Genomic DNA, 26474 nt, shown 5'->3' on the forward strand with positions numbered 1-26474 from the left:
ACATTAATTTGTCTGCTACATCAATCTACCGATCTTTAACTGCTACTAATGTTCTTACTTCAATTAACAACGTTATGTTTATCATTTACAATTTTTTATTTTTATTTTTACATATTTTTTAAGTTCTTTGTATATTTTTATTAACATAAAAATATGTACTATTCTAACACCAACTCGTATTAACATGATAAGAAAAAGCAAATAAATTATCTGCATCGTTGTACCTTAAATCTTCATCATCTGCTATATTTTTTTTTAAAAGTTACAAAGGTACATTTATTTCTTCACTGTTATTAATATTCTTTATCAATATAATTATCTACCTATTGTTAATTTTATATCATATGCTTATATTCCTTATGCAGAAAAAAAAAAAAAAAAACAACTATATGTATTACTTGCAAGCAAAAGAGAATAGAAGACAGTGAAAATTATATTTGGATAATAAACGATTAAAGAGAACAAATACAAGATCCAACATTCTAAATCCATCAACTCCACATATCTTAAAAAACATGGATAACTGTAATTTTCTTATTAAAATCAACCACGTTTTATACTTCATTTAGCTGAAAAATACAATACATGAATTCTCATCCTTTTATGATATTACGCTATAATATTATTTAATTTTACCTTCTTACTTTTTTTTTTACGTCATGCCTTCCATTTTTAGAATATATTTTTTTGCATATCAATCTAAAAGCGTTGTTCTTCAAAATGAAAATGCTCATTCGTATAGATCTCGAGGAAATCAAAATACGCCCTCACAATTTTCTCCTTCATACATAAATGTTAGAACTCCGTTATCTAACATTACAAATGGTAATAATTTTGTTTTTAAATTTACTCTGATGCACACCCTAATAGATTTATAATCTTTTTTTTTTTAAAATTACTATTATTTGTTTCAGCTAATTTTGGTTTCAATAACTACCCCACTTTAACGTTAGAAAATAAAAGAAACTACTCTGTTCTTTCAGACGATATGACATCTAGAATTGCATCTACAGTATCTCAATCTTCATCATCAATCAAGTTAAATCCAGGATGTCATAAATTAAAAAGAAAATTGAAACATTTATCTCCTATTCCATTAATTAACCTTACATCGGATGTAGAAAATATAGATGAGTTCATATCTGAAAACTTAATCATTGGTATTTCCAAAGGTAAACAAAAAAAAATATCCATTATTATTATTTTTTACAAATCAAATCTTGTATGGTATATATTTATAAAGTTAGTATTTTATTTATAACACTTCATTTTTTACAGAATATTTGGATCATGGTGATCAGATTGTTATATGCCAAACATGTTGTGCAAAGTTATGGACAAATGAATCCATTAGAGGCAAACAAAAAAGGAACACACAATTTTCATTATGTTGTGGTTATGGCAAGGTTCAACTACCAGATTTAAAGAAGGCACCACCAACTTATGAAAGAATGTTTCAATCAAGCGATTCTAAAAGCAAAAACTTCATGAAAAATATTTGACGTTACAGTTCAATCTTTTTTTTTACATCGATCGGTGGTAAAATTGATTTTTCAATCAATAGAGGAAATTCTCCATACATTTTCAGACTTGGTGGCCAAAATTATCATAGTATTGGAAGTCTTTTACCAGCAAAAGGATCGCAACCAAAATTCTCTTAGATATACATTTATGATACCAAGAAGGAAAATTCAAATAAATAGAGATGTTTTGGGTAAATTTTCAAACTTCTTATTCATACTAAATTTTAATATTTTTCTTTTTTTTACTAATATTATGTATATTTTCCATTCATTTAGTGGGGAAAACCATCAATCTACATCATTTGATAATGATATTATTGAAGATTTGAAGGTGATGCTAGATTCAAATAATGTCTTGGTTAGCTCTTATAGAATGGTAGGAGATGCTTTTCAAAAAAATCCTCACGTTGATATGAAGTTAAGAATTATCAGGCAAAGGAATCATGATGGAAGGACATATAACCTACCAACTACTTCTGAGGTTGCAGCTTTAATTGTAAATGACATATCTGTTTCAATTGAAAATAAACATATCGTTGTTCAAACAAAACTAGGATTTCTACAACATATCGGTTAATTGAATCCTTATTACCTTCCTCTCCAATATCCACTACTATTTCTATATGGGGATGATGGTTACACTGTTAACATTCTTCATAGAGGTATTACAGATACAACCAACAACAAGCGGACGACATGTATAATGAGAGAATTTTTCGCTTTTAGAATTCAAGACTGGGATCATTCGTTCTCACTGATTCTTAATTCAAAAAGGTTGTTTCAACAATTTCTGGTAGATGCGTATAATATGATTGAAAGTGAGAGATTGCATTACATACGCAGGCAACAACATGTTCTTAGATGCGAGTATTATGAGAATTTACGTAACCAAAATGTAACAGCCGGATTTTATCAAGTATTTTGTTGATTTGTGAGGGGGACTCGACGAGTTGGAGCTCAGACTCGCCGAGTAGGGATGCGGATTTGGACGCAGGATCGCGCCTGGACTCGACGAGTCTAGGATATGGACTCGGCGAGTCAGCGCTGTGTAATGAAACCCTAATTTCTCGGGTTTGAGACTTATTTAAAGGGCCTAATGGCCGTCATTTGTGCTCACCAGCCCCTTGAGTGAAACCCTAATCGAGTGTGAGCATTGGAGCTAGGTAGGAGGCCATTATTGACCTTGGAGGTGCCATTGTTGCAAGGAAAGGGGAAGAGCTAGCCAAGGGAAAGCAAGAAGGAGCCACTTATGTGGGTTTGGAGTCCAGAGCATCACTTTTGTGGTAATAAATCCGAGTTACCTTCTTGTTGTTGATGTTTATCTAGATTTAGGGTTTGTTGAACCCTTTTATGGCAAGATTTGTTGTCCTTTTGGTCCCTTATGAGGTTGGAACCATAGATCTGGACCCTTAGAGGTCCAGAGTGTCCCTTTACCCAAGCTTTTTGGGAATCAATGGAGGCTTTGGATTGGAATCCTCATGCCTTAGGTCAAAAACGCCATTATTGAGTTATAGGGTGTGTTTTGAGCACCAAGATAGGAGCTTTACGTGATGAATCAGTCGAGGGAGGCTAGATCTATAGTTTTCGGAAGCAGATCTGACCTTAGAAGCGAGTTGGAGTGGTTGCATGGCATGGACTCGCCGAGTCTGTTCATCCGACTCGGCGAGTAGCTTGAAGATTGCCTTGGGACTGCTCAGCGAGTGGTCCAATCAAGTCATGGGTAGACTCAGTGAGTCAGGGTGAGTTGGAGAGGGTTGACGAGTGGACTAAGTCAAACTTGGACTCGCCGAGTTGTCCTTGAGACTCGGCGAGTTGAGTCGGGGTGGCCCCGCGATTCATTCAGGTGAAACTCGTCGAGTAAAGGGGGGAATACTCGATGTGTAGTAAGAGGATTTCAGAGGGTTGGTGAAAACGTCTAGACTCGCTGAGTCGCCATGGTACTCGCCGAGTCCGGTCAGAGTTGACTGTTGACCCTTGACCAGAGTTGACCTGTGATAGTCAACCTTATAGATATAAAGTGTTAATTAGAAACATATAATGTTATAGGAGGATTAGAGCTCGGAGGATCGAGCACGAGGGATTTCCAGGATTCGTGAGCTACCGAGATACGCGAGGTGAGTCTTCTCACTATACTATATTACCTTGAGTTGGTAACCTGAGTTATGTGATAGAGTATTGTATGCTATGTATGTTATGTGTTGTACTGCATTATTTCTATGTGATTTATGTAGTGCATGTTTATCAGAGCTAGAACCTGAGAGTTCACAGAGTTTGGGTGCACGGACCCACAGAGTTATAGCCTCGAGTGGCTAATATGTGTTATATTTGGTATTTTGGGGAACTCACTAAGCATTGTGCTTACAGTGTTTGATGTTGTTGTTTCAGGTACTAGTGACGACCGCGGGAAGGCGCCGGCTTGATCCGTACACACACACTCGGAATTTTTACATTGTGATCTTGGGATTTTGTATTAACTTATATTGGATAATTAATATGGTTGTTTGGTGAATATTAATCGAATTATGTTTATAAGTGTTGGGCTTTGAAGATTGCGTCTTTTGGGCTCATCTGATTATGCTATTTTGTATTCCGGTTTGGGCCTGTCCAACCGTGAGCCTTCTATGTTTTGTATATAAGTTTATGCTTGCATGCATATTAGGTTAAGCTTTTTAGAGATCTGAAAAATAACGATTTATCTAGACGACAAAAGGTTTCTTTGATCGTTCTTGTAACCTTCCAATCCTCTACAGTTGATGTTCTTAATCGAGCTCTTCTGAGGATTTTGTTTAATCATTCGACACGTTTGATTCAATCTTGTCTTGTTCTTTTATTGTGTTCATATCGTCATTGTTTACCTACTTGTTCAAGATCTAATCGATCTTTATAGATTAAAGGTTTGCTTAATCTCATCAATTGGTATTAGAGCAGGAGGCTGTGTAATTGATACACATCTTTTCTGTGAAAAAGATATTCATTAGGGTTTTTCCGCAATCATCAATATTTATTGAGCCGTCATCTCTTTATTGACGTATCTTGATATTTATTATTTTGCCCTAATCTGCTTTATTACAAGTCTGATCTTTGAACAGGTTTTTACGATCATAATGGACGCGACACAATCAAACATTATTAATATTTCCAACAGCATTGGTTCGACGACAAAGATTCCGATCTTATACACCCATGATTATGAAGTATGGGCACATCACTTCGAAGACTATGTTATTGGATCGGAGGAGAATGGGTATCTGATTTGGGAAGCCATCACCAATGGACCGTTTTCTCATTCTGCAACGTCCAGAATCATCAAGACTCAAAAAGAATACAATGATCTGCTAAAGGACGTGAAAGATATTGCACAAGATGAAAAGGATAAGTTCCAATGCAATATCAAGGCATTAAGATTGATCCGGTTCGCCCTTCAGTCCGATACATTCAGATTGGTTAGTTCATGCACGACGGCAAAGGATGTTTGGGATAGACTTCGCGAACTGTATTCTACAGATGAAGATCTTGAACATTCGATTCAAACTTTGCTTCTATCTGAGTTTGGAGAATTCAAGCAAGGGGTTGAAGAATCTGTGACCCAGACGTTCGATCGCTTCAATCATCTTCTCAGCAAGATGATCAAACACGATATTGAAAGGAAGCTCATCGAACAGAAGGTTACATTCCTGAATGGTCTGAGGTCTGAATAGAGAGCAGTAGTTTCCACAGTTAAAGCCCATGAGCAGTTTAAATCATACTCTTTGGCGAAACTGGTGGGAATTCTCAAGTCTCAAGAGAAGATCGTGGTGCAAGAAAAGAACGTCGTTTCCAGTCTTGGTTCGTTGGCCCTCCTGTCAAAAAGTAAAGCTGTTATGGAAGATGAAGACCCCAACCTGAAAGAATATGATCTCACATCAGAGGATTATGCCTTGATGGTGTCCAATCCCAAAAGGTTCATAAAGAAGAGATTCCCCAACAACAAAAACCGAAACTGGCAGGGGAGTTACAGCTCTGAAAAGTTGATTAATGAACCGAAAGCTGAGGAGCACAAGAAGGAACCGAAGGTGGATGGCGACTCTGGAGTGAGCTGTTTCTATTGTGGTGGGAAAAATCATTATGCTAAGGACTGTGTCCTTAAGAAATTGGCTGAAAAAGATGATGGGAACGACGAGGAAGCCGTGTTGCAAAAAAGATTGGACGAGTTGAGAAAGAAGAAGTCTGTTGCTAAACCGCCTATTAATGCTCTTATTGTGCAGGGTTCTGTTCTAGGTGATGAGTTCGGTAGCACGGAAGTTTGGTCTACCGACTCAGAAGACGAGGAAGTGAGGCAGCCTACTCATGGAAAGGCATACTTGTCTAAGGAAGAAAGCAGTGGTGGAAAATGCCTCATGGTTTCTGACGTATCTCAAATGAGGGGATACAACACCGATGGAGGCAGCGATGGACAGAAAGCAAAGGAGGACATGTGCTTTACAACCAAACCGCTCAGCCAGCAGTTCAATGAGCTCGATGAACTGATAAAGAAGGTACAATCTGTTTTTATTTCATGCAAAGTACCATCATCCTCTTATGAGAAAGAACTAAAAAACGTCAATACAAGAATATCTCATCTAGATAGTAGCTTAACTCAAACTCGGGTCACAAATTCTAACCTAACTGATCAATTGAGCAGGGCGGCATCGAAGAGTGAGGAGCGGAGAATGTGGATAGAGTTAAAGGAGTCGGAATTAGTCAAAGTTAAAGATGAAAACATTTATTTGCAAAGAGACAATTTGAAATTGTTAAAACAACGAAATGTTTTTTGTTTAATTGCTAAACGTCTGTATTCTAATATTACCCAGCTTCACTTGGAATGTGAAATAGGCCAAAGGATTCACCGCATAACTTTGCCCTTCCTAGAGTTTAAGGAAGATGAAATCGATGCTGAAGCCTATAATTGTGAGAGTGTGATATCGTCTGATGATATCAATCCCACCTACATGCATGGTCTGGACAAAATTGAATCCTTCATTAAATCCAAAGAACACAAAGACATGCTTAAAAATCTTTTGGATGAAAATGACAAACTTAAACTGAGAACCGAAACCATGCAAAAATTTGACTCTTTAAACGCCAACGTAAGCTTAGAAAACAAAATTGATGTTGAAAATGCATCTGAGCTTAACGAGGACGATAACATGAGCGAAATTTCTGTAGAGGACACGGTTGACTGCTCAGAATTTGTTAAAACCGAACCTGAAAATCACAAGAATCTAATTTCTGAAAACTCAGTGGAGTTCGCTCGGTTGTCCCATCAAAAGTCCCCAAAATTAGTTGAGAAAGCTGTTGTGTATCAAAAGGTGAGGACCACTCCAAATCAAGTTTACAAGGTGACAGGAGTAACTGAACATCAAACAGCTGAACTTGTAGCCATTGTAAACGAAGACAATGCTGATGGCTGTGATGAGTACTTCTGGGAAGCTCCAATTGATAATGCAGACGAAACCATTGGTTTATCTGAAAGAACTTCCTGGAAGAGCAAAGGAAGATACATACCTGAGCCCTTGAATAAACCGAACAACTTCGATGAGCCGAGCACCAGTGGTACAAAAGATATTCCTCAGAAGAAGGATCACTCGGCAAAAGAAAAAGTTCTCTCTGCTTCCTCAACTCAAAGTAAAACTCCTACAGTTCAAAAGGAACTAGCCAAGGAGACAACGAATACGAAAGCAAATGTTCATCATCAACCTTCTCAGATGAGGAACATGAAGAGAGAAAGAAACAGCAGATACCGGAAGAACCTTTTGGAAAGGAAACAATTCTGGCATTCCCAGAATGCATATTTCACTCATCAAAACAAGAATCTGAAGTGTGAAAACAATCCAGGAGGAAAGAGTGAAAGTCACAAAAACCGAAAGCCAAGGTTCGATTCACAAGAAGAAATCAACCGAAACCAAAGGCTCGGTTCTGAAAAGGATTTCAACCAGAACCAAAGGTTCGGTTCCAAAGGCAGCTCCAACCGAACACAAAGGTTCGGTTCTGAAGACAAAAGAAAACAAAACTCTAAGGTCGTTCCCTCCAATGATCAAAAACAAAAGGGTCATCTAGAGTCTCCTTCCAAGACTTTCTCTCCCTCTAACGCTTTTCATTCTTCTAATTCTTCCTCATCCACTGTTTTATCTCGATCTCGTTCTAAATCTGATTCTTCTTGTTCTCGAAAATCTCATTCATCAGCTGAGCAAAAGTGGAAGCAGAAGGTCAATAAATCCACACCAGAGTCCAAATCTAACTCACCTAATCTTAACAAAATCAAGGTTTATACCATTAAAAGGAAAGATGAAACAACTCTTATAAAACGAACTTATCTTGTTGATGTCTCTCTTATTGTTCCCGTTCCCATGCAAAGCTCACGTGGACCCAAGAAAGTTTGGGTTCCTAAATCTGTCTAATTTTTGCAGGTTATAAGTGACGAGCAGTTCGACGAAGAATGGTACATCGATAGTGGATGCTCGCGTCACATGACAGGGATGAAAGAGGATCTTAGGGAATACAGATCTCTTGCAAATGGTGGCAACGTCAAGTTTGGAAACAATTCATTCGGCACCATAAAGGGATACGGGATGATAAACAATGGGGACTTCTCTATAAGGAAGGTGGCTTATGTGGAAGGACTCCAACACAACCTCATTAGTGTATCTCAGCCTGTTGGAGGTACAGGTCTCAAAGTCTCATTCGATGATGAAGGTTCTGAAATCATAGAGAAAAAGTCAAATAAAGTGATTCTCAAGTCAGAGCGAAAGGGTGAAATGTTTCCCTTAAACATCAAACCCATCAAAGGAAACCCAGCTATATGCTTGTTATCAAAAGCTCAATCTGACGAAAGCTGGTTGTGGCACCGAAGATTATCTCATCTTAATTTTAAAGATATCAACCGTCTTGATACTGGAGGTCATGTAAGGGGCCTTCCATTGCTCAAGTTCGACAGGGATCATCTGTGTGCTGCATGCGAAATGGGAAAGCAGAGTCGTCAAAGTCATCCATCTATAATCAACACAAAAGTTGTTGAACCACTCGAATTAATTCATATTGATTTTTGTGGTCCTTCATCTATCGAAAGCATCGGTGGTAGCAAGTATATTCTTGTTATCATTGATGACTTTTCACGATTTACATGGGTGTTCTTTCTAAAGCTCAAATCTGAAGCGACTCAAAAGCTGATAGTGTTTATCAAGCAAATTGAAGTACAGCTCAAGAAGATTGTTCGCAACATCAGAAGCGACAATGGTCTCGAATTCAAGAACAGGGAATTTGAAGAGTTTCTTGCAGAAAAGGGAATCAATCCCAATTTCTCAGCTCCCTACACACCACAACAGAACGGAATAGTCGAAAGACGAAACCGATCCTTGTGTGAAGCTGCCCGAACTATGCTAAGTTTCGCTTCCTTACCTCTTTATTTTTGGGCTGACGCTATTTCTGTTGCTTGTTTTACACAGAATAGGTCATATCTCAACAAAAGGTTCGCGCTCACTCCATATGAGATAATGAACAACAGGAAGCCAAATGTGAAATTTTTCCATGTGTTCGGCTCAAGGTGCTTCATCTTCAACTCTAAAGAACACCGCAACAAGTTTGATGTCAAAGCCGACGAGGGAATATTTCTGGGTTACTCGCTCACATCCAAGGCATACAGGGTCCTAAACAAGCGTTCGAGAAAGATTGAAGAGACGTATTATGTGACCTTTGACGACAACTATGTCAAGAAGCTACAGGCTAAAGAAGATATCACTGGGGAAATCTTTCCTCTAAATGGCCAGGTTACAGTCTCGGTCGCCAACTTATTCGAGACATTCATGGACCTCTTCGACGAACCGGAGAATGCTTCACTCTCTGAAGCAGGTGCAGCAGACAACAAGGTTGATCACATGAAGCAGATTGTCGAAGATGCTGCAAGGAGAATGCATGCAGAAACATCAACCTCTAACGACTCTCCTTCCAACAACGCTCAAGTCGAGGGGGAGCCAAACGCTCAAGTCAAGGGGGAGCCAAACGCTCAAGTTGAGGGGGAGCCAAGCACTCAAGTCGAGGGTGAGCCTAGCGCTCAACTCCAGGGGGAGCCAAATTCTACAACTTCAATCGAAGAAGCCTCAACACCAGGTAGCTCAGAACCATAAGAACCACCTGAACCTCATGTCTTCCAAAGCTCATCAACTGAGAGGGAACATAATGATGTGACACTCGGTTATGATAGCCAATCTGAGCCAGACGAAATAATTAATGCTGAACTAGACCCAACTTTTGATCCAAATTACCCTCCTCTTATCAAATGGACCAGAGATCATCCTGTCTCTCAAGTAGTTGGAGATGTATCTGAAAAGGTTTTGACCCGATCACAACTGAAGGCAAAACAGACTTCCTTATTTTCAAAGGTTGAGTTTTGCATGTTCAACTCATTCGTATCAAAAGTTGAACCAAAGACAGTTAACACTGCTCTCGATCACTCTGATTGGGTTCAAGCAATGCAAGACGAGCTGAACGAATTTGAAAGGAACAAAGTCTGGCGCCTGATTCCAACTCCTCCAGATGCTTCGGTTGTTGGTCTCAAATGGGTTTTTAGGAACAAAATGGACAAGGAAGGTAATGTTATACGGAACAAGGCTCGTCTGGTGGTAAAGGGATATTGTCAGGAGGAAGGGATAGACTATGAAGAGACTTTCGCTCCAGTAGCTCGGCTAGAATCTGTTAGAATATTTCTGGCTTATGCTGCTCACAAGAACTTTGAGGTTTTCCAAATGGACGTCAAGTGTGCATTTCTCAATGGAGAACTCGAAGAAACGGTGTACGTGGAGCAACCTCCTGGGTTCGTGAATGAAAAGCATCCAAATCACTGCTACATTCTGGATAAAGCTGTGTACGGCCTTAAGCAAGCTCCGAGAGCCTGGTATGAAACGCTTACAAAATTTTTAAAGATGTCTAAATTCAAACAAGGTTCGGTTGACCCAACCTTCTTTCGCAAAAAGGAAGGTAACCACCTTATGATAGTTCAAATTTATGTCGATGACATCATCTTTGGCTCCACGAATCCCAGCTTAACGGCTGAATTCAGAATGCTGATGGAGACTAAGTTTGAAATGAGCTCAATGGGTCCTATTAACTTTTTTCTTGGTTTAAACATAAGACAGGGACCCGAAGGCATCTTTATTAATCAGGAAGCTTACACGAAGACCCTCCTAGCAAAGTTTGGTATGATGGGAGACTCAAAAGTTAAAGTCCCAATGGCATTCGGAACCAAGCTTACCCCATCCCTAGACAAACCGGCTGTTGATATCACGCTCTATCGTCAAATGATTGGCTCATTAATGTATCTAACTGCTAGCAGACCTGATATCATGTTTTCTGTGTGTTATTGTGCTCGATTTCAGGCAAACCCACGTGAACCTCACATGCTTGCAGTGAAGAATATCTTACGATATCTCAAGCGAACCACCTCCTTAGGTCTTTGGTATCCATCCAACTCAGGCTTCTTTGTTCAAGCCTATTTTGATGCTGACCTCGGAGGATGCGGACTCGACCGTAAAAGCACAACTGGTGGTTGTCAATTTCTTGACGGGAAGCTAGTCAGCTGGCAATCCAAGAAACAAACGTGCGTGTCGTTGTCTACTGCCGAAGCGGAATATATTGCAGCTGCATCCTGCATATCACAAGTGATTTGGATCCAAAGTCAACTTCGAGATTACGGACTAAATATGAAGAAGATCCCACTATATTGTGACTCTGAAAGTGCAATTAGGATCTGTCATAACCCAGTGCAACACTCCAAAACCAAACACATAGCACTGAGGTATCACTTCATCAAAGATCACGTGGAAGATGGAAACATCGAAGTTCACTTCGTAAGAACCACTGATCAACTGGCTGACGTCTTTACAAAAGCTCTTCCTGAAGCATCATTCAATCAAATATTGCAAGGCTTAGGTATGATGGTTTCAGAATCGGTCCCAAATCCTCAAGTCTCTATTTAAAAATCAAGAACCAAAGCTAACAGACCGCTCTGTTGCTTTCTGCTCTGGCGCTTTAACGGAACCGAAGCTAACAGATCGCTCTGTTGCATTCTGCTCTGACACTTTAACGAAACCGAAGCTAACAGACCGCTCTGTTGTTCTCTGCTCTGGTAAAATAAAGGAACCGAACCAACCAGACCACTCGGTCACTCTCTGCTCTGGTAAAATAAAGGAACCGAACCAACCAGACCGCTCGGTCACTCTCTGCTCTAGTAAAATAAAGGAACCGAACCAACCAGACCGCTCGGTCACTCTCTGCTCTGGTAAAATAACGGAACCGAAACAACCAGACTGCTCGGTCCTTCTCTGTCTCTGCAATATACAGGCGCTCATTCAAACAGACCGCTCGGTTCTTCCTGATTGTAAAACCCTCACCGAAATACTCAGATCGTTCGGTCTATCTCTGCTTCTTTCTTTTGTACAAATTTTATCTTTCTGTTTTTATTTCTTTTTCAGAAAATTCCAAATTAACAAAAATATTTTATCTTTCTGTTTTTATTTCTTTTTCAGAAAATTCCAAATTAACAAAAATATTTTATCCTTCTGTTTTTCGTTATTTCTCAGAAAATTTCAAAATTACAAAAACATTTTATATTTCTAGTATGTGTACTTTTTGCACGAATGAATACAAGCATCTCCTTATGTAATGTTCATCCAGGTATGTCTTATTTTTATCAGACTAGTTAGACGTCCCTAGAAGCATGCTGCTGTATGTTGTCTCAAGCCTCTATGACCTCGAGCATGCCTTAATGATTCGATCAATACCTATCGTTTCTTCCCAATCAGGCTATTCTCTCATACTCGGTCTAGAGCTACCTTCTTTTACTCATCTGAAACATGAGTTGCTCTGCTTTGTCCCATTTCTGTAGCAGAAGGTACGTTCGGTCTCTTAACCATCTCTTCAACTTCTTCATTTGCATTCGCTCCCTAAAGTAACCCTTGATGCTCTCGGTCTTTACCACTGAGGCTTATGGTTGCACAACATCTGTGTTTATGATCTTAGATTCGTTTACCACGTTTTAAGTGAAACCCAAAATCCAACACCTAAAATGAATTGACGGTGAGTAATTAACTCAAGCTTTTACTTGGAAATCTCTTTTTCTTTATGCGTGATCTTTTATGAAATTGTCTCGTCCTAAGACATTTCTTCCCAAAGAGGTCCAGTTTAATTTTTTTTTGAGATTTCTGTCTATATCATTCTTATCACAAAATACTTCCCTCCTACCTGTTCAACAGATCACAACGGTCTCACAGGTAACTCTACCAACACTCAGTTTTATGTCAAGACTTAATGTTTGGTTTGAGTTCAGCCACCCTTTAGCCATCAACAAAAGATGCCTTTCACTGTTTCTCTAAAGACAACTGATCGTATTTCTCGGGAAACCACACAAACACTTCAAGTCTCTCTTGGCTTTGAAGGAAGCGATTCTTGCCCGGAATCTTCTGCTTTCTGTCTTCTATCTAGACAACACCCACTTCCAAACACATTTGATTTATTTCTTTGTCTTTCACACTCTTATGCACGGAATTTTTTTTCCAACATTCTAATTGTTGTTTGGCACATGGTTCTAAGTTTCAGTTGTAACCAAACAAGGGCACAAGGAATTTCAAACGGTACGAAAAAGATTTGGGCGCATGCAAAGGATTCGTTTCACAGCCACGTGTGCTGACGTATTCCTGGGATACACCATAACTTCTAATCGCGCTTTTTCAGGCGATGTTTTGGTTTCTTCATCATCACGATTTTCTCTCTCCTGTGAACGGTATAAATAAGACGTGATCGTGTTCTTTGGCAGTTACCTCTCAAGCATTATCTCTCTGAAAAAGTTACCACTGTTCATCTTCTTCCAAAACTCAACAATGGCGACTTCTTCTTCCGCTCACGATCAATCTGCATCTTCTTCTTTACTCACAATCAAACCAAATCAGAACATGATCATAGAGATGTATCCATTCCTATATGACCCATACATGCTATACGTGGTGGAATGCCTCAAATATTCCCCACTGTTGTTGGCACTTACGCAAGTGGAGGCCGTTCCTATGTCCCTGCTCTCCCAAGTCTACACCACGGCCATCTACGACAGGCACAAAGACCGCATCTACTTTACTATTCACGACAAGAAGACTTCAGTATCCAAAACACGGTTTTGCTCTCTTCTAGGGCTTGCCGTCGACTCCTCTGTCATCTCACCAGACTTCATCACCACCGCCCAGATATTTACGATGATGTATGTGATGGGGTATACAGATGTTCTAACATCTATTGCCAAAGTCAAGAAATCCTGTCTTCCATCTCAGTGGAACGGATTGCTTACCCTTTTGATTAAGGGTTTAGCGGAGAGATGTGGTGGTTCCGACACCACAAGCAAAGGGTTTCTAACAATCCTGTACGGTCTTTACAATGGCATTAATCTTGACTATGGGTCTATTATCTGGGCTCAAGTGGTTCAGAGTCTCAACACTACAGCCAGGCACTCCGAGATTTCTTGCGCCAGGTTTTGGACCCTTATCACCAGAAGGGCTATTGATTCTCTTGACATCCCAGTAATGAAGGATGTTCTTACGGCTTCAATTGCCACTTATCACACCAAGAAGATCATCGTCTCAGATCCAAGTAAGTTTCAGCACTATGGACTAATCCCTGAGTCCATGTACAGATGCATCACGCCCCACAGCAAGATCATGGCGGACTACAGCTCAAGGACCCCCTGCCTCCTAGGGTTCTTTCTAAGGAACAACGTGCTGCTCTTGAGGCTCTGGATCAGCCTGCTAACCGGGGCAAGAGAGTGAGCAAAAAGGAGAAGGCGGAGAAGAAAGAAACCGCACCCCAAAAGGAGAAAAAGAGAAGGTCCTCCAAACGCAAATACGAGGCAGAGGCACCTTCTCAGTCCAGATCGAAAAAGGTCAAGAAGATGGCTAAAAGAGCCAAATGATCTCCTTCTTCTGAATCAGAACCGAATGCACCATCCAAAACAGAAGTTGCTGATCCTCAACCCGAAACTACACCCGTTTCGTCTCCACAACAACCATCCTCACCAGTCTCTCCTCGTATTCCTAACTCACCCACCCCACCTAAATCTCCCCAAATTACCAAATCACCTTCTCCTCCTACTTCCCCAAAATTTCCAACCCCAACCGAATCACCCAAACAGAGAGTCACAAGTTCTGTTCCAACATCAATCCCCCAAACCACAACAGAACCTAATATTCCCTTCTCTGTTTCTCAACCTTCATCCTCTATCTCCAAGCCTATTATCACCGAATCTGTTACCATCACCACTACCCAACCACCAGTAACGGTCAACGTATCTGATACAGGGGCTGCTTCTGTGGTTGAAACCCCGGTCGTCAACCTTGCCTCCTCCCCTTCTCCATCTTCCAACTCCGGTGCTACCTTAGGGGGTGATGATGAAGACTTCGATTCCATCTATTACAACCCCTACCGGATACCTACTGACACCGATGCAGATACCCCTGCGTCAAGTCAGCAGCTTCAGGAAATTCACGCCAAACTTGATAGTCTGCTGGCTGACGGTAAAGCCTATGGGGGTGCTGTGCTGAAAGCCTTTATAGAGTCTGCGATCCAGACTTACACCGAAGCCTTGGATCGTTCTACTGACGCCGTAGATAATTCAGCGGCCTCATGCTCCAAAGCCACTAAGGAAGTTTCTGAGGTTGTTCATACAACTCAGATATTTCTTAATTCTCTCAAGGCTAATGCTGACTCTAATGCTTCCAAATTTCAAGCGTCAGTAGACTCTTTTTCAGCTACCCTTCAGGGAGAAACCAGCAAATTTGAGGCTCTGCGTGCTGACCTCAAAACTGAATCCACTTCATTCCTCAAATCTTTGGATTCACGTTTTGCCTCTCTGGCAGCCGAGAGCACCCTGAAGGAAGAACTTATCAAACACCAGGCGACTATTGACTTACAAAAGATCCAACTGGCCCAGGCACAACAAGAAATAACTTTGCTTCAAACTCAGCGGGCAGTTCTTCAAAGTTGCGCTGGTGACGTTAAAAATATGTTAACAAGCGTTCTTGACTCCCATGATCACTTCCTAACCATCACTATTCGTCAGCATCTCCAGGCAAAACTCCTTCCTGCAATTACTATCTTAAGTGAAATGAAGGGTGTCTCGGAGAAGCTTGTTCTTCCGAGACAAGGGGGAGAGGAAGGTGTGTCCAAAACAGAACCGAAGGTTAATGTAGCTTCGGGTTCTGGTAAACAAGTCCTAGTTGAGAGCGAATCAGAATCAGACGAAACCATTACTGATGCTCTTCAACGCAAGAAAAAGGACAAAGAGCTTGATGAAACCTTAAAGATAGCTCGTGAGGCCGAGGCCAGAGAAAGGAAAATCAGGGAGGATGAGGAGGCTAATCAAGCTAAAAAGACTCTGTTCCCAGATTGGGACAGAGACACACTCATCACTCAAGCGATTGAGTTTCCTTCTATTTATTGGTTGGAACCGATTGCATCTTTTGAGTGTGAAAATTCAAGAGACTCGCAGTTCGACATGCCCAGAAAATAATTAAAGTCAAGGTACTGAAACCAACCCAGGCTGGGAGATTTGTGAACGTCAATTTCAAAATCAACAGAGGAACGGCCAACACCGAACATCTTATTTCTCTGGCAGATCTTCCCAGTCTGAACCCGCACGATTGGATCTTGCTAAACAACATTCTTCTCTCCAACCAGAGAGAATATGAACCAATTCTTTCTCATCTTAAAAGAATGTTGGCTTCCTACGTCCATGAGCTTGCCACTATGGATCAGGAAATAGCAAAAGTGATGAACAAGAAACCAACTGTCAAGCCCACTTCCAAGACCGGAGATGTCCATAAAATGAAGTTGGGGCAAATTGATTCTTCCAATCTGACGGTTATGTTCACCAAGGGCGACAAGCATAAGTTTCTGTTTGCTTTGGTAGACAAGCATCTGTTCTCTACAGAGTGTCTGGAGCACATCATCAATATCATTCACCGATGCAAACAGAACTCAACAGCAGACAAGAAGAACTTTACAGATATGCTTCGTTGGTATATTACCTTCAGGCATCATATTCTAGCTTTGATACCGAAATTTTTTGAAACGGTAAAGAAGCCCTCTGCTTTGAAAAGAGAGTGAAGGTCTCGCCCCAAATTGACGCAAAGGGGGAGATTGTTGGGCTTTGAAGATTGCGTCTTTTGGGCTCATCTGATTATGCTATTTTGTATTCCGGTTTGGGCCTGTCCAACCGTGAGCCTTCTATGTTTTGTATATAAGTTTATGCTTGCATGCATATTAGGTTAAGCTTTTTAGAGATCTGAAAATAACGATTTATCTAGACGACAAAAGGTTTCTTTGATCGTTCTTGTAACCTTCCAATCCTCTACAGTTGATGTTCTTAATCGAGCTCTTCTGAGGATTTTGTTTAATCATTCGACACGTTTGATTCAATCTTGTCTTGTTCTTTTATTGTGTTCATATCGTCATTGTTTACCTACTTGTTCAAGATCTAATCGATCTTTATAGATTAAAGGTTTGCTTAATCTCATCAATAAGGAAATCAAAAAAAATTGGTTTTGAAATTTACGGTGTTACAATTTGGTATCAGAGCCTTGGTTTGAGGGATTCGGGTACACCTTCGGGAGTATTTGAACTCAAACTGAGGAATTGGAAAGATATTTTCAAAAGAAAGCCTAACTTTTCTAAGAGTAAAAGATTTTCTTGAAAAAGAAACAAATTCCAGGAAGAAACGTGTGTACGATCAGTTAACGCCCGAATGGTAAATTCCCAAAATACCTTTATATTACGTGATATTAATATTGATATGATGTATCTGCATGCTAGAGTAGGCTAGGTGTTGCTAATAGGACTAGAGTGGCCTGATTTGTGATGCCTTAGCCTAGGGAGGGGTGAGCTGCTATGAGATGCTGAGAGTGAGTAGGTAGCAGCAAGGGGTTTACGAGAGATCTATTAGAGAGTGGTATACGCATGATAGAGTACTTGGGAATTGGGATCCGAAGAGGAAGGTTTGGGGTGTGTACTGAGACGGTGTGGACAGTAGTATTGGGCCCGTACTACTGAAAGCACCAGGGCAGTACACAATCCAAATAAGAATCTTGGGATACCAAGAATCAAGGAGGGGTGGATTGTCGAGTGTGGGAATGTTCGAGTAAATTCTAATTTATCGCATGTTGTATTTCAGAGGTTGATCATGGTGAGGACACGTCATATGCCGGAGGATGCCGGAGCTAGTGATGAGGAGATTCGGCAGATCATTCATGAGGAGGTGGCTGCAGTCATCAGAGCTGAGATACCAGAGATGTTCGGGTCTATTAAGACCACGCTGATTGAGACATTTGACAAGCGTTATGCCGCTCTTTCTGAGGCTACTGTTGCAGCGGCTACCACAGCGATCGCTGCGGCGAGACCCCAGGGAGGTGATGTGTCACTGTTTCGGGAGTTCAGCAACACCAAACCACCAGAGTTTGATGGTACACAGGATCCGGTGGCAGCTATGAGGTGGATATCTGATATGGAGGGGTGCTTCTTCACTTGCTCATCCCCTGAGCATTTGAAGGTTCGGTTCGCGCTGAACCAGCTTGGCTTGGGAGCGAAGGACTGGTGGAAGTTTGTGACGGCGCATTTCACGCCTGCTGAGCTTTCGGTAGTGACCTGGGAGAGGTTCACTACCATGTTCCGAGATGAGTATGCTCCCCAGGTGGAGAGGGAGCGTTTGGCACAGGAGTTTCTGACCCTCAAGCAGGGTACTGAGTCAGTGACAGCGATCACGAGGATGTTTCATGAGAGGGCGATGTTCTGCCCTGAGCACGTGTCCACTAAGCAGGCACGTATGAGCCGCTACCTGAGCATTTTGAGACGGGATATTCGGGAGTTTGCTGCGAACTCCTCGTATCGGACATTTGCTGAGCTTCAGGCAAATGCCTGAAAGAGGGAGATTGAGCTTGAGACTCAGTCCAGGGAGGAGGCGGAGTCTCTGGGGAGGGATCGACGGCCGGCACAGCTTCAGCCGGCAGCCAAGCGGGCCAAGCCCGCTGATCCCAAGCCCGGGAGCCAGAAGGGCCGCACTTGCGGGAAGTGCGGCAAGGGTCACGATGGAGTCTGTCGAGCAGGGTCTTGCTACAAATGTGGCAAGGAGGGGCATATGGCCAAGGACTGCCCCAAGGGGTTTGCAGTGTGTTTTCACTGCAACCAGACCGGACACCGGAAGGCGGAGTGTCCGCTGCTGCGTGGAGCGTCTCAGGGATCTGCTCCCTCCGCCATCAGAGCTACAGAGATTCGGCCCGTGAAGGCCGAGGCACTGAGAGCTCGAGGGAGAGCCTTTCAGCTGACTGCGGAAGAGGTCCGCGCTGCACCCGACGTTGTGGTTGGTACGTTTCCTTTTATATATTTATTTTTGGTGTTGAGATATTATGCTTATATTATGTTATGCATAGGTACCTTCCTTGTGAACTCTGTGCCTGCTTTAGTGTTATTTGACTCGGGTGCGAGTCGGTCTTTTGTATCTTTGGCCTTTAGTCAGCATATCAGTGTTAGTTGTGAGGCATTGAGTCGGCCTCTGTGGGTTTCCATAGCCTCCGACAGAGTGATTTGTGCCACGGAGGTCCTCCGGGGATGTGTGTTAGAGATTTTTAGGGTTGAGTTTCCGATCGACCTGGTTCCTATTGCGATGGGTGATGTCTGTGTCATAGTGGGCATGGACTCGTTGAGCCGATTCGGCGCGGTTATCGACTGCGAGCGTCAGCTAGTGACCATACGAGATCCTAGTGGGGGAGTTCTTTCGGTATACGGCGAGGGTACACGTTCTGGATCAGCCTTTTGTTCGGCCGCTAGGGCGAGGCAGTGTTTACAGCAGGGCTGTAAGGGTTTTGTGGCGTATGTGATGGATACGCGAGTGATCTCCGAGAGACCGAGTTCAGTGGATGAAGTCTCGGTGGTGCGTGAGTTTCCAGATGTTTTTCCCGAAGAATTACCAGGTGTGCCTCCCGTGAGGCAAGTGGAGTTCGGTATCGATTTGGTTCCGGGAGCCGCGCCTATCGCTAAGGTGCCTTATCGTCTTGCACCTCCAGAGATGCAAGAGTTATCCTCGCAGCTTCAGGAGCTGCTGGGGAAGGGGTTTATTCGGCCAAGTAGCTCGCCGTGGGAGCACCCATTCTGTTTGTGAAGAAGAAGGACGGCTCGCATCGAATGTGTATTGATTACCGAGAATTGAATAAGCTGACGGTCAAGAACCGTTACCCGTTGCCAAGGATCAACGATTTATTCGATCAGTTGCAGGGAGCATCTTGGTTCTCCAACATCGATTTGAGGTCGGGCTATCATCAGGAGAGAGTGCAGGACGAGGACGTCCAGAAGACAGCATTCAGGACACGTTATGGGCATTATGAGTTTGTGGTGATGCCTTTTGGACTTACCAATGCCCCGGCTGTGTTCATGGACCTCATGAACAGGGTATGCAGGCCGATGTTGGATCGGTCAGTGATTGTGTTTATCGATGATATTCTGGTATATTCGAGATCTAGAGAGCAACTTGAGGAGCATTTGAGGGAGGTTCTTGGAGTTTTGAGATCGGAGAAACTTTATGCAAAGTTTTCCAAGTGCGATTTCTGGTTGCTGGAGGTCCAGTTTCTGGGGCACCTCGTTAATCAGAAAGGGATATTGGTCGATCCGGCCAAGGTTGACGCGGTGATGAGGTGGGAGGTGCCAAAGTCACCTTCTGAGATCAGGAGCTTCCTTGGGTTGGCAGGGTACTATCGGAGGTTTATCAAGGATTTCTCCAAGATTGCAGTGCCACTCACCAGATTGACCCGGAAGGGTGTTACATTTTTATGGGGTCCCGAGCAGCAGACCTCCTTTGAGACGCTTCGCCAAAGGTTATGTGAAGCTCCGGTATTAGCTCTTCCGGAAGGGATGGAAGATTTTGTGGTATTTTCTGATGCATCGATTTTAGGGCTGGGAGCGGTGCTGATGCAGAAGGGACATGTGATAGCATATGCATCGAGGCAGTTGAAGCCTCATGAAACGAGATATACCACACATGATTTGGAGTTGGGGGCAGTGGTGTTCCCTCTCAAGATTTGGTGGCACTACTTGTATGGGGTTCGTTGTACGATATACACGGACCATAAGAGCTTGAAGTACTTGATGGATCAGCCTAACCTAAATATGCGGCAGAGGAGGTGGTTAGATGTAGTCAAGGATTATGATTGCAAGATCTTGTACCACCCGGGCAAGGCTAATGTGGTAGCCGACGCACTGAGTCGCAGGGCGGAGAGTACTCCACTGCGAAATGTATGTTTGAGATTGACCGTGATAGCTCCAGTTCTGGATGCCATTCTTGGGGCACAGGCCGAGGCTGTGCATCCGGAGATGCAGAAGAGAGAACGGGTCGTTGGTTTGGTTTCTGAGTTTGTGTCGGATAGTCGAGGGCTTATGACTTATCAGGGCCGGATTTGGGTTCCGTTTGTGGGTGGTACGCGTACTACATTGATGGAGGAAGCTCATAGATCGAAATTTTCGATCCATCCCGGGGCTACGAAAATGTATTTGGATTTGAGGAAAGAGTATTGGTGGCCTTGTATGAAGAGGGACATCGCATGGTTTGTCGAGAGGTGTTTGACCTATCGAAGGGTGAAGGCCGAGCACCAGAGACCGCATGGTAAGTTGCAGCCATTGGAGGTTCCCGAGTGGAAGTGGGAACAGATCACTATGGACTTCATCACCAAATTGCCGAGGACTGCCAGAGGGGTTGATGCAATTTGGGTGATTGTGGATAGGTTGACGAAGAGCGCTCACTTTCTTGCCATCAGTGAGAGTTCTTCGGCGAAGACGTTGGCGGAGGTTTATGTGAGAGAAGTAGTATCTCGATTGTTTCGGACCGTGATGTGTGTTTCACTTCCCGATTCTGGAAGAAATTTCATGAGGAGTTGGGTACTAAGCTGCATTTTAGTACCGCATATCACCCCCAGATAGACGGCCAGAGTGAGCGGACGATGCAGATGCTTGAGGACATGCTTCGGGCATGTGTATTGGATTTTGGGGGTAGTTGGGATACGTATTTACCCTTGGCAGAGTTTTCCTACAATAACAGCCATCATTCAAGCATCGGTATCCCGCCCTTTGAGCTGTTGTATGGTAGGAGGTGTCGGACTCCCATTTGTTGGGGTGAGGTTGGGCAGAGAGTGATGGGCAGTACAAAGATCGTGATTCAGACGACAGAGCAGATACAACAGGTCAGACAGAGGTTATTGACCGCCCAGAGCCGACAAAAGAGTTATGCGGACAGACGCCGGTCCGAGCTTGAATTTCAGGTCGGCGACTTCGTTCTCCTGAAGGTTTCTCCTTGGAAAGGGGTGATCCGGTTCAGGAAGAGGGGTAAGTTGGGGCCCCGGTTTATAGGTCCATTTTGTGTGATTTCAAGGGTAAGCCGGGTAGCCTATCGGTTGGAGTTGCCAGCAGAGTTGGGACAGATTCACGACACTTTTCATGTGTTGCAGTTGAGGAAGTCTATAGCCGATGAATCGGCAGTGGTTCCGTTAGAGGATATTCAGGTAGATGCAAGCCTGAAGTATGCCGAGAGACCAGTGGCCATCAGGGATCGGAAGATCAAGGTTCTGAGAAACAAGGAGGTACCTCTGGTGTTGGTTCAGTGGCAACACCAGAGGGGATCAGAGATGACCTGGGAGCCAGAGCGTATGATGCAGGAGCAGCACCCGGAGCTGTTTTTAGAGCGAGACTTCGAGGGCGAAGTCTAGTCCAAGTGGGGGAGAGTTGTAACAGCCGGATTTTACCAGGTATTTTGTTGATTTGTGAAGGGGACTCGGCGAGTTGGAGCTCAGACTCGCCGAGTAGGGATGCGGATTTGGATGCAGGATCGCGCCTGGACTCGACGAGTCCAGGATATGGACTCGGTGAGTCAGCGCTGTGTAATGAAACCCTAATTTCTCGGGTTTGAGACTTATTTAAAGGGCCTAATGGCCGTCATTTGTGCTCACCAGCCACTTGAGTGAAACCCTAATCGAGTGTGAGCATTGGAGCTAAGTAGGAGGCCATTATTGACCTTGGAGGTGCCATTGTTGCAAGGAAAGGAGAAGAGCGAGCCAAGGGAAAGCAAGAAGGAGCCACTTATGTGGGTTTGGAGTCCAGAGCATCATTTTTGTGGTAATAAATCCAAGTTACCTTCTTGTTGTTGATGTTTATCTAGATTTAGGGTTTGTTGAACCCTTTTATGGCAAGATTTGTTGTCCTTTTGGTCCCTTATGAGGTTGGAACCATAGATCTGGACCCTTAGAGGTCCAGAGTGTCCCTTTACCCAAGCTTTTTGGGAATCAATGGAGGCTTTGGATTGGAATCCTCATGCCTTAGGTCAAAAACGCCATTGTTGAGTTATAGGGTGTGTTATGAGCACCAAGATAGGAGCTTTACGTGATGAATCAGTCGAGGGAGGCAAGATCTATAGTTTTTGGAAGCAGATCTGACCTTAGAAGCGAGTTGGAGTGGTTGCTTGGCATGGACTCGCCGAGTCTGTTCATCCGACTCGGCGAGTAGCTTGAAGATTGCCTTGGGACTACTCAGCGAGTGGTCCAATCGAGTCATGGGTAGACTCAGTGAGTTAGGGTGAGTTGTAGAGGGTTGACGAGTGGACTAAGTCAAACTTGGACTCGCCGAGTTGTCCTTGAGACTCGGCGAGTTGAGTCGGGGTGGCCCCACGATTCATTCAGGTGAAACTCGTCGAGTAAAGGGGGGAATACTCGACATGTAGTAAGAGGATTTTAGAGGGTTGGTGAAAACGCCTAGACTCGCCGAGTCACCATGGTACTCGCCGAGTCCGGTCAGAGTTGACTGTTGACCCTTGACCAGAGTTGACCTGTGATAGTCAACCTTAGAGATATAAAGTGTTAATTAGAAACATATAATGTTATAGGAGGATTAGAGCTCGGAGGATCGAGCACGAGCGATTTCCAGGATTCGTGAGCTACCGAGATACGTGAGGTGAGTCTTCTCACTATACTATATTACCTTGAGTAGGTAACCTGAGTTATGTGATAGAGTATTGTATGCTATGTATGTTATGTATTGTACTGCATTATTTCTATGTGATTTATGTAGTGCATGTTTATCAAAGCTAGAACCTGAGGGTTCACAGAGTTTGGGTGCACGGACCCACAAATTTATATCCTCGAGTGGCTAATATGTGTTATATGTGGTATTTTGGGGAACTCACTAAGCCTTGTGCTTACATTGTTTGATGTTGTTTGTTTCAGGTACTAGTGACGACTGTGGGAAGGCGCCGGCTTGATCCGTACACACACACTCGGAATTTTTACATTGTGATCTTGGGATTTTGTATTAACTTATATTGGATAATTAATATGGTTGTTTGGTGAATATTAATCGAATTATGTTTATTAGGAAATCAAAAAAATTGGTTTTGAAATTTACGGTGTTACACAAAAAGCTCAAGGAGCTACAAGTATCTCCAACGTCGGACAACTTGTGATATTACCTTTATCATTTACTTGTGGTGCACGCTATACGCTACAAAACTATTTGGATGCCATGTCATTATGTAAATGGTTTGTATATCTTGATTTCTTCATAACCTTTACGTGTAATCCCAAATGGCCAGAGGTCAAAAGGTTTCTTAAGGATACTTCACTTCAACCAGAAGACAAACCTGATATACTATGTAGGTTGTTCAAGATCAAGCTTGATGCTTTTATTAAAGACTTAAGGGAGAGTCATATCTTCGACATAGTTCAAGTAGGTATTTAAAATTAACTTATCTCATAATTGATGAGATTAAATGTTTTTTATTTCATATTTTTAACATTTTGCTTACGGTCTAACCATATTTTTTTGTGCAAAATATTTTGTAGTTGTTTATACAATTGAATTTCAAAAAAGAGGTTTGCCACATAGTGATATACGTCTGTTCATGCATTCTGACTACAAGTTACCTGTTGTTGAATTTATTGATCCCATAATATCTGCCGAATTACCAAACAAAGATGAAGACCCTGAATTATAGTCACTTGTGAATGAGTTCATGATTCATGGTCCATGTGGAGGTGAAAATATCAATTGCTCATGCATGGTGGACAAAAAGTGCTCTAAAAAATTTCCAAAGGAATTCTGTAATCATACGTCTGTTGAGCAAGATGGTTTTCCCTTATATAGGAGAAGAAACAATGGTCATTTTGTTGAAAAATCAGGTGTCAAGTTGGATAATAGAAATGTTGTCCCCTACAACAACTATTTATTGAAAAGATACCAGGCACATATTAATGTTAAATGGTGCAATCAGGGATCTTCTATAAAGTATTTCTTCAAATACATAAACAAAGGACCTGATAGAGCTACAATTTCCATTTTACGAAGCAACAATGATTGTGATAATCATCAAGTGGTTGATGAAATAAATGAACATTACGGTTGTAGATATTTATCTGCATGTGAAGCGTCATGGTGAATTTTTAAATATGATGTTCATTACATGTATCCTTCTGTAGTTAGACTACCTTTTCATCTTCCTGGTCAACAACAGATTGTATATGGGGAAGACGGTGATATTGATGTTGTTTTGGACAAACCTTTTGTTGCTGCTTCAATGTTCACATCTTGGATGGAGTGTAATGCAATTTCTCATGATGCACGGAAGCTTACGTATGTTGAATTTTCGACAAAGTTTGTTTGGAATCGTAAGGATACGTTTTAGAAGCCTAGGGAAGTAGGAAAGTGCATTGGTAGAATTCATTCGGTTACACCTAATCTAGGGGAAGCTTATTTCTTAAGGATTATTTTAAATAAGGTGAAAGGTCCGAGATCATTTGAAGAGATTTGTACAGTAAATGGTGAAGAATATTTTTCTTTTAGAGATGCTTGTTATGCTCTTGGGCTCTTGGATGATGACAAAGAATACATTGATGCAATTAAAGAAGCAAGTCATTCTGGATCTGGTTTTTATCTACGGTTCTTATTTGCCACATTGTTGATGTGTAACAGTATGTCTAAACCAGAAGTTGTTTGGGAAAATACATGGGAGTATTTGGCAGATGGAATTCTTTATAATCAACGACAGAGATTCAAGTGTACATGTATTATAATATTATTATTATTATTTATTTAAAAATTAAATTATTTATTTTCTAACATGCATTTGATAAATTTATAATTATAAGTAAATATTGTTAATAATATATATATATAATTAATTTGATATTTTGTCCTCCAGGCTTAACTCTTAGTGAAGATCGGCTTATGAACTTAAATATGTTCGAGATAGAATAGATTTTACTTCGTAACAACAACACTCTCAAAAATTATAAAAACATGCCTTACCCGAACGTTGATTATGTTTCTTCTTCAAACAATCGACTTATCACCAAGGAGCTAGATTATGACATTCCCATTATAAAGACTAAATTTGACCGTATGCTTCTTGCATTAACAAATGAGCAACATGACATTTTCCTTGATATCATGGGTGCAGTTAAAAAAAATAAAGGAGGTGTCTTCTTTGTTTATGGTTACGGTGGAATAGGTAAAACTTTTTTATGGAAGACAATATTTGCAGCAGTTAGATGTGATGGTCATATCGTTTTAAATGTTGCTTCAAGGGATTGCTTCATGATTATTGCCCGGAGGTAGAACAACGCACTCTCGATTTATAATTCCATTTGAACTTACTGAGGATTTTGTATGTAAAATAAATCGAAGTAGTGAGCTCGCTAGCTTATTGAGGAAAACATCTTTGATAATTCGGGATGAAGTACCTATGGTCCACAAGCATGCATTTCAAGCTTTAGATCGATGTTTAAAAGATGTATTAAGGTCTGAAAATTCTACCAAGTCGAATATTCCATTTGGAGGGAAAGTTATTGTTTTTGGTGGAGATTTTAGAAAAATTTTGCCTGTTAT

General features: G+C 41.9%; 1 protein-coding gene across 1 annotated transcript; it reads left to right on the top strand.

Annotated features, from left to right (window-relative positions):
- Window positions 1-515: 515 nt before the first annotated feature.
- On the top strand, window positions 516-24585 carry LOC145010303 (uncharacterized). The gene is made up of 7 exons (XM_078968863.1): window positions 516-525; window positions 915-1172; window positions 1279-1453; window positions 1800-2095; window positions 2195-2439; window positions 23967-24321; window positions 24434-24585. The coding sequence occupies exons 1-7, from the start codon at window positions 516-518 to the stop codon at window positions 24583-24585; spliced, it is 1491 nt and encodes a 496-aa protein (XP_078824989.1).
- Window positions 24586-26474: the final 1889 nt, after the last annotated feature.

Source organism: Lactuca saligna, chromosome 8, assembly GCF_052625555.1.
Source record: "Lactuca saligna cultivar CGN05327 chromosome 8, ASM5262555v1, whole genome shotgun sequence".
Classification (NCBI taxonomy): Eukaryota; Viridiplantae; Streptophyta; class Magnoliopsida; order Asterales; family Asteraceae; genus Lactuca; species Lactuca saligna.